Source organism: Aulonocara sp. 'chitande type north' Nkhata Bay, linkage group LG22 (assembly GCF_057382095.1).
Source record: "Aulonocara sp. 'chitande type north' Nkhata Bay isolate Kocher_YH1m ecotype deep benthic linkage group LG22, A_spYH_male_GT1.1, whole genome shotgun sequence".
Lineage (NCBI taxonomy): Eukaryota > Metazoa > Chordata > Actinopteri > Cichliformes > Cichlidae > Aulonocara > Aulonocara sp. 'chitande type north' Nkhata Bay.
Genome location: NC_141364.1, coordinates 34,909,768 through 34,917,407, shown reverse-complemented (window position 1 = coordinate 34,917,407; position 7,640 = coordinate 34,909,768). Strand labels below are relative to the sequence as shown.

At 43.5% G+C, this 7,640-nt stretch overlaps 1 protein-coding gene across 1 annotated transcript; it reads left to right on the top strand.

Annotated features, from left to right (window-relative positions):
* The first annotated feature begins 4,014 nt into the window (after positions 1-4,014).
* Positions 4,015-6,889, top strand: pex11b (peroxisomal biogenesis factor 11 beta). Its single transcript, XM_086281102.1, has 4 exons — positions 4,015-4,279; positions 4,571-4,683; positions 4,764-4,965; positions 5,941-6,889. Exons 1-4 carry the CDS (start codon positions 4,224-4,226, stop codon positions 6,332-6,334), a joined length of 765 nt encoding a protein of 254 aa, XP_086137228.1. The 5' UTR covers positions 4,015-4,223; the 3' UTR covers positions 6,335-6,889.
* The last annotated feature ends 751 nt before the right edge of the window (positions 6,890-7,640 follow it).

The window sequence follows — 7,640 nt, the reverse complement described above, 5'->3', positions numbered from 1 at the left end:
AGGGTTACGCGATGGGTAAAATATACAGGGACGGGTGTCTGAGAACTTCCTTTCTGTCCGTGTGTTTGTAGAGTAACCGTAGCAACAGGCCTCGCTCATTACGACGAAAGGCTTCAACTGTAAACTGGATTCAATATGTAACGTTATTTGAGCTATTTTGGGGGGTTGGATACTATATCTCTGATAGTTCTGATTTCTGTGGGATTGTAAGAAGGATTTAAGGAGGACAAACTAGAGCTGTTGACTAAGCGAGAGTACATGTTGCAAGACAACGATCCTGCAGTCACTGAAGACCTGCCACTCCCTTAAGAAGAAGCCACAATGAGGACTGACTGCTTGTGCTTGTGCTGCATATTTCACTTTATTTGCACGATGACCCAAATCCGCACGCTGTCTTTCAGACTTCCTAGTCCAGCCAGCTGCGATGCCATCTCTCCAACGCCACTCTTCTTCCAGATCCCTGCGTGCTACTCAAATAAGGGAGGCATGATTAGACAACGAGCACCAGCCCTCTGAATCCACTGCCCCACCCTTCCCCTGTAGCCAAGCCTCAAACCACACACACCCCCAGAAATCTAACCAGGGAGCCATCCAGCCTAGCTTACCCCTCCCATCTGTGCTCCCGGCCTATGGACCAGCTTAGTGTTAAAAGGCTGGAGAGCCAGACTGCAGTAGGGCGTGACCTGAGCAGAGGGTGAATGGACATCCCAGAAGGTAATAGTGAAGGGAGTCGACCGCCCACTGGATTGTCCAGCATAGCAGCTAATTCCTAACCCTTAACAACTTATCTTTTATGTTTAAGCAATCTTTAGGTCACTTTTTGGAGGTCCTGAGGAGAGGTGCTGAGATGGAGCCTCCAACAGCAGCTGAGTGTAGCAGGCTAATTATTGTAAACTACTGACCTGGTGTTCTAGTCACTCACCCCACTGCCCCTGACTTCCTGCATTTCTTGGTGCTGTTGGTTTTGATCCCAACGAATATCCCCAGTTTGGTTTTGTCAGATTCCAATGCCACAATGTACAAAATGTTAATGACTGCAAATATGTGCATAGATAGAATCTGGTTCCCTTACTCCTAAAGAAGAGCAATTCATGTTCCTGGACAGTGCAACGACAACTGCTCATGCAGTGGCGTGACTTTGTGTGGGCACAGGAAGACTACCTTGTGCAAAGAACAAACACTGATACAGATGTGCGATCAGCACGATCAGAGGAAAAGTGTCTCAGATGCTTGGCTACATTCAGATAATCTGATTAAAATATTTGTTTCTATATTTCATCTGTAACGTTAAGATATTTCTTAAATACCAAAGCATGAACATGAAAAATACACTGGGTACATATTTATCAGAAGCTATATAATTGAACTGATGTGGACAGAGGTCGGAGCCAGATAACATAATCCCTGTTTATGCTTCCTTAAATCCTCGACCTCTTTGGACAGGTCTTCTGGAGATGATGCACACATGTCCAGTTCAGGGGGTGAGCTGTAGTTATGATCATTTATGCGACTCTGCTCTTCTTGCTCTGGTTCAGTGAGTCGCTTCATTCTCTCCAAAACACGATGATGAGTCATTTTGACCCGGAACACAAACTTGTTTAACCAGGAAATGAACACAACATGAGGATTAACAAAGGGTTTGTGGGTCTGCTACGAAAAAAATATGTTGCAGATACAGACTTTAATGAGCTGCAAGTAATAAAAGTGTATTTTTGTAAAAATGTTTCATTTGAGCAAAAAAAACAAACTATTTTATCTCTTTGTCTTTTTCTGGGTGTTGTTTGTTCAGGAAACTCCATTTGGAAATGTTGGTCAAAGTTGCTGATGATTGTTGGTTAGTTCACCTGTAAAGTCATTCTTGTTGTTCTGTGCAGCGTTTTGGGCCTCTGTTTGCCGCAGGTTGTGTCTCAGGTTCTTCCTCCAGTTGTTGTAGAGGAACCACAGCTATAAAAATGCACTATATAAATATTTGGTAAAGGAAAAAAACTCAGTCTTTAATATATTAATAATTATTAAAAATAAAAACAATAAATCATTAATTAATTAAAATGTGTTCTTCTTACAAAATAATCCTTTCTTTCTTTAAGATAATCTAAATTTAAGAGCACATTAAACTTTGGTGCACTTTATTTATTGTAATCTGTTTTTTATGAGATTAACTACTTTAGATTTATCTAATAATAATGTAGAACACATTTCTGTTTTTTCACATGTAAACACATTTGTTCTATGTAAGCTTTGTCTTTTATCTATTGCATATATGTAGCAACACAGTACAATAGTCTTTAAATTGTGCTACATTTGTATAGTATATGCTTCGTTGTTATTTTATCTACACAAATAATAACCCACTGCTCCGCCACTGTTGGAAGCCCCTAAGATAAGCACAGATAAGAACATGTAAAAAAGAAGACGATAATAATAATAATAATAATAATAATAATAATAATAATAAAATCAGCACGTGTTTCTGGAATGTGGGAAACATCCATGAAGATAAAACAAATGAAGTTTACCGAAAGGTCACTTATTTTTCGAAGAAAACAGGCTCTACAGCGCCGGTTTCAAACTCCGGTCCACAGGGGGCGCCAGCGGGTCAGCTGCTTTGCCGAGCAGCAACTCAACCGAAGAAGAAGTAGTGATGGGATTTCCGGATCTTTTTAGAGAACCGGATCTTTCGGCTCGACTCACTAAAAAGAGCCGGGTCTTCAGGTTGTTTTGTTGCTTTAATTAATTTATTATTAATAATAATATAAAATTATGCACAAAAAGAATTACTATTTTTTTTAAAAAGTTGTTTTATTTATATATGTTTATATATAAATATATGCGGTGGCCCCTTGACACAAAGCACTCCAAAAAGCATGTACAAATTCCAAAGCACGTACAAACTTCATAACACATTTCTAGCATTAAGTGAACTTCCAAAACAGAGCTACCTAGATCACACCAAATCCGGTCGTTGGTACTTGCTGGCTTGTGTAGCCACGAGGTAACAAAAGCTCAACACGCCTAGCGCCTAGCATTCTGGAGCACTGCCGTTGTGTTTTGTACATGTTTTGGAGTTTTTAGTGTTTTGGAGTTTGTACGTGCTTCGGGATTTGTACGTGCTTTGTCTCTAGGGTACCGTAAATATACTTTTATTTATTCACTCCACATAAAATGTAATAAATAAATCATATAATACAAAAACCAACTATTCACATTTCAACTTTTAAATATTTAAATGTTCAGCTTTTTCCTTTTAAACAAATTTAAAGTGAAACAACACAAAACTGCCGCACAGCAAGAAGGTCCTGAGTTCAATTCCACCATCAGGCCGGGGTCTTTCTGTGTGGAGTTTGCATGTTCTCCCCGTGTTTGCGTGGGTTCTCTCCGGGTACTCCGGCTTCCTCCCACCGTCCAAAGACATGCAGCTTGTGGGGATAGGTTAATTGGATAATTCAAATTGTCACTAGGTGTGAATGTGCGAATGAATGTGAGTGTGAATGGTTGTCTGTCCCTGTGTGTTAGCCCTGCGACAGACTGGCGACCTGTCCAGGTTGTACCCCGCCTTTCGCCCTATGACAGCTGGGATAGGCTCCAGCGCCCCCCGCGACCCTGAAAAGGATAAGCGGAAGCAAATGGATGGATGGATGGACAACACAAAACACTGCAAACCACAACACAATTAAATATAAATTGAAACGTGAAAACAAAAAGAACATGCACATTCTCTGTCATATGGGCCTGCATGAATAAACTTTCTGAATCCTTTATCATCCGCAACTGAAAATAGTTGTGGATGATTACTATACCTTTCTAATGTGACGTTGTTGTCCCTGGCTCTCTTTCTTCCTCCCGCTCTGTTCCTGTGCTACTGTGAGTGTAACTACCGGCCCTCCCCCTCTGCTCAGCGCAAAGCAGAAAAAGTGCGAGAGAGAGAGAGGGTGAGAGAAAGAAAAGAAAAAACACGGCTCGCGATAATTAGTCGGCTCGCGTCGTTCATGTCAAAGAATCGGCTCTAAGAGCCGTTTCGTTCGCCACCAACACATCACTAAGAAGAAGAATTAGAAGCGCTGGATTGACCCTCTTGTTTTCTACTCGGACAGTTAAGCGTAGAAAGCAGAGCTAAAAACGGAGGAGCTCTTCTGGCATTAAAACAAACAACCGCACTAAAGCATTTAAAGATAAGTTAGCAGTTTGACAGCTAGCCGAGCAGCGGATACGAGCCGCGAGCCAACATGGACTCTTGGGTTCGCTTTAATGCCCAGAGCCAAGCCAAGGAGAGAGTTTTCAGGTGACGTTACTGACGTTTGGCACGTTGCTGGTTGAGACGCGGGATTCGTCGAGCTTGTTCATTTCTGCTAATGTGATAAAACCGTCGGCTGGATGTTGCAGACTGAGTTCCGTGTTTGAAGCGGAACTTTTATCTGCTCAGTAGGAGCAGCTCTTCCTGCGCTGGTTTCAAATCAAGCGGCCTTAAGATGCCAGCTGCAGCTGCAGAGTAGTTGAGTTTGTTAAGCGCACTGCTTTCCGTCCTGGAGACGTGTGTGTCTGTTGATAATGACTGTGCGTTGTGCGTTCACAGGGCTGCACAGTATGCTTGCGCGCTGCTCGGATCCACTCTGCAAAATGACGAAGCAGCTCAGATCCGCAGAACTGTCAGTCAGCTGGAGGCACACATGAGTCTGACAAGAAAGTGTGAGTAAAACAGCCAGAGCGAGTCTGAGTCGTTTCCACGTACCAAAGCTTAAGTGGGACTGGTGTTGGTTCTTCCACAGTGCTACGCCTGGGCAACTCCGTGGAGGCCCTGGAGGCCGCCAAAAGGGCCATACACCTTTCTGACAGCGTGCTGCGGCTGTGCCTGACCATCAGTCACCTTAACAGAGCCATGTACTTTGCCTGCGACAATGTGCTGTGGGCGGGAAAAACCGGTCTCATCTCCAAACTCGACCAGCACAAGTGGAGTCAGAGATCTTTCAGGTGTGTGAGGAAGAAATACATGCAGGACTGGTTGTGTAAACAGTGTCATGTTGCTCCACAGATCAAACTATATGTACATCTACTGATCGCATTGAGGGCCTAAAAATCCTCCATGTCGTTCATTAGCAACATTATGTTGTATTATTATAGGGTCTTTACACTATAAAGCACACTGGGGGAACTGTTGGTGTGATTTGGCGCTGTATAAATACAGCTGAACTGAGCTGCCTCCCCAGTGAGCCTCTGGTCCCTTACAGCTGTCCCTGTTCAGCTTTCTGGAAAACCTTTTTCAGAACTAATCAGAACTGTGTGGTGACGTGTGCAGTTATGGCAGCCTCACCGAGGTTACAGAGTAAGTCAAGCCATTGGACAGAGCGACTGCACAACCCTACAGCCGCAACATAGTGACCTGACAACCTGTCATGTAAGCAGACAACACATACAAAGTAGCGCAGGATGAACCTGTTAATGAGAAGCAGTTAATCGAGTGCTTCCAATTATGAAGGCTAAGTAACTTGTTGTTAGACTCAGGTTTCGGTTTGCAGCTCCTTCAGTCCACATGTCTAACATGGCACTCGAGTGTGTAAGAATACACCAGACATTCCTCTGTGAAAGTGTCACTGAGGCTTTTAATTTGAAAGTACTTTAAGCGCTCATAATAAAAAGGTTCAAGTCTGTTTACTGATAGTGGTAACGAACCTGTTTCAGAGGACATGCGGAGCTTTAAACCAGAGCTGGTGTGATGCCTTTGTGTGGGAAATTAAGTCATGGTATTTAACTCACCTGTGTCCACTTCCAGCAGTTACCCACAGGGCTTTGAGTTTGCATCACATGCACTCAAAGCCTGATTTGAAGTGTGCTTGCAGTCATCTTCATATCAGGGTCACAAAGGAATCACAGTTATCTTCTAGTGATTGATTTCAGGTAACTGAAATTTAAAATTGAGTTAAACAAACTGTGTGGTTAAACCTGCAGGTACTACCTCTTTGCTTTGATCCTGAACCTGACCCGAGATGCCTACGAGCTCCATCTCCTCATGGAGCGCGAAGCACGTTCCACAACCAGCAAACAGCCATCCTCCCCCAGCATTCCTCTGCCACCTGACCACCTTCCCTCTTCCTCCTCACCTGCCACACAAGCCATGGGTTTTGGCTGGCTCTACAGACAGCTTCATCTGGTGGGGACTGTGCTGTACAGCAACCCGCCACTGCTGTTGGACCTGGTGAAGAACAGTTGTGATGTCTTCATCCCACTGGACCGGTTGGGGATTTACCCTACAGGTCCAGGCTTTGTCGGGGCTTGTGGCCTGGCCTCGTCCGTCCTGTCCATCCTCACCATGGTTCACCCCTGGCTCAAGCTCAAGCCATAAATTGTAAGACTTGGAGGAGATATTCATTTGAGGACTAGTAAGGATTGAGAAAAATCTACTCGGGTTAACAAAATTTATTTCCCCCTGATTCTACACAAAGCAGTCCTGACTGCAGGAGCTGTAGTACTGCCACCATGCTGTGTGATCGAGTTCCTTCAAATCTCTTGCTACAGAAAAGCTGAGGAGTTTCTAAAATGCTAAACCAGTTTCACATATTACTTCAGACCTGCATGAACACGGTTGTTTGGCCTTAGATCACATTGCTGCTTTAAAGCCCTCGCTTCCCTCATGTGAAGTAAACCATGCTAGTTGCTGCCGTTCTGCACATAACCATCACATCTCCAGCTGTCTATGACCGTGTCTGTAACAGAGTGTAATCAAGGCAGTACTGTCTGTTGATATCACTCCAGAACGTGTGATTTCTGCCCTCTGTGTTTAAAGTTTTTACATCATGTGATTTTACCGCCTGCTCCCAGCAAGTTTGTGTTTTAGATATTCTGTTTTTGAACTACTAAGTGACTTAACTACTGGAGAAATAAATCCAAAGGAATTTGATTTGTCTGAATCACTACAGTAAAGTGTAACAACACTACATCCAGTTTCGTACAACATGGATCTGGATCTATTGCATCTGTAACCAGGGTTAAGATTCCACATGAACTATTAACAGTGTTTGTGCAAAGTCAGGCCAACATCAAGAATTAGTCTTCTCATGCTGATGAAAGTTGTGTCAGATGTGTGTTGAACACATCAGTTTTATAAGTAAATATATTTATAGGTGCTGTTGACACGACGTCACCAGTAACAACACATCCAATCCACACATGCAAAGAAATTAACTACAGATGTCCAGAAATGAAACGGGGTAAAAAGTATTGAACACATGAAGAAAGGGAGGTGCAAAAAGGCAGGACAGTCATGACTAGGGATGGGTACCGGTGTCCGGTGCCATGATGGCACCGGTTCTGACATAAACGGTAGTAACCAAACCGAAAAGCAGCGCACATTTCGGTGCTTTATTTTCCTGAGCTGTGATACACTTCTAGCCAATCATTTTACGTTTCCGAGGATAGTAGGCGGGGCCAGGTACGTACGTTCAGTTAGAGCAGAGCTACAGATTAAAAATGTCCAAGGCGAAGCGGTCAAAGTCTGGCTGTACTTCACAGCAAAAGATGCAAACTCAGCAGCAACAAGTGCTTTAAGCTGATACTGTGATACTGTCAAAGGAGGTAACACCAAGAATCCGATGAAACACCTGGCGACGTATAGCGTTTTTTTAAAAGCCCAGAAATGCGCCGTATTTGAT

Excerpts from the sequence above, each read along its gene's own strand:
- pex11b (XM_086281102.1), top strand. The coding sequence starts at position 4,224 with ATGGACTCTTGGGTTCGCTTTAATGCCCAGAGCCAAGCCAAGGAGAGA. Across the intron at positions 4,280-4,570 it reads GCCAAGGAGAGAGTTTTCAG|GGCTGCACAGTATGCTTGCG; the intron begins GTGACGTTACTG and ends GTGCGTTCACAG. Across the intron at positions 4,684-4,763 it reads CATGAGTCTGACAAGAAAGT|TGCTACGCCTGGGCAACTCC; the intron begins GTGAGTAAAACA and ends GTTCTTCCACAG.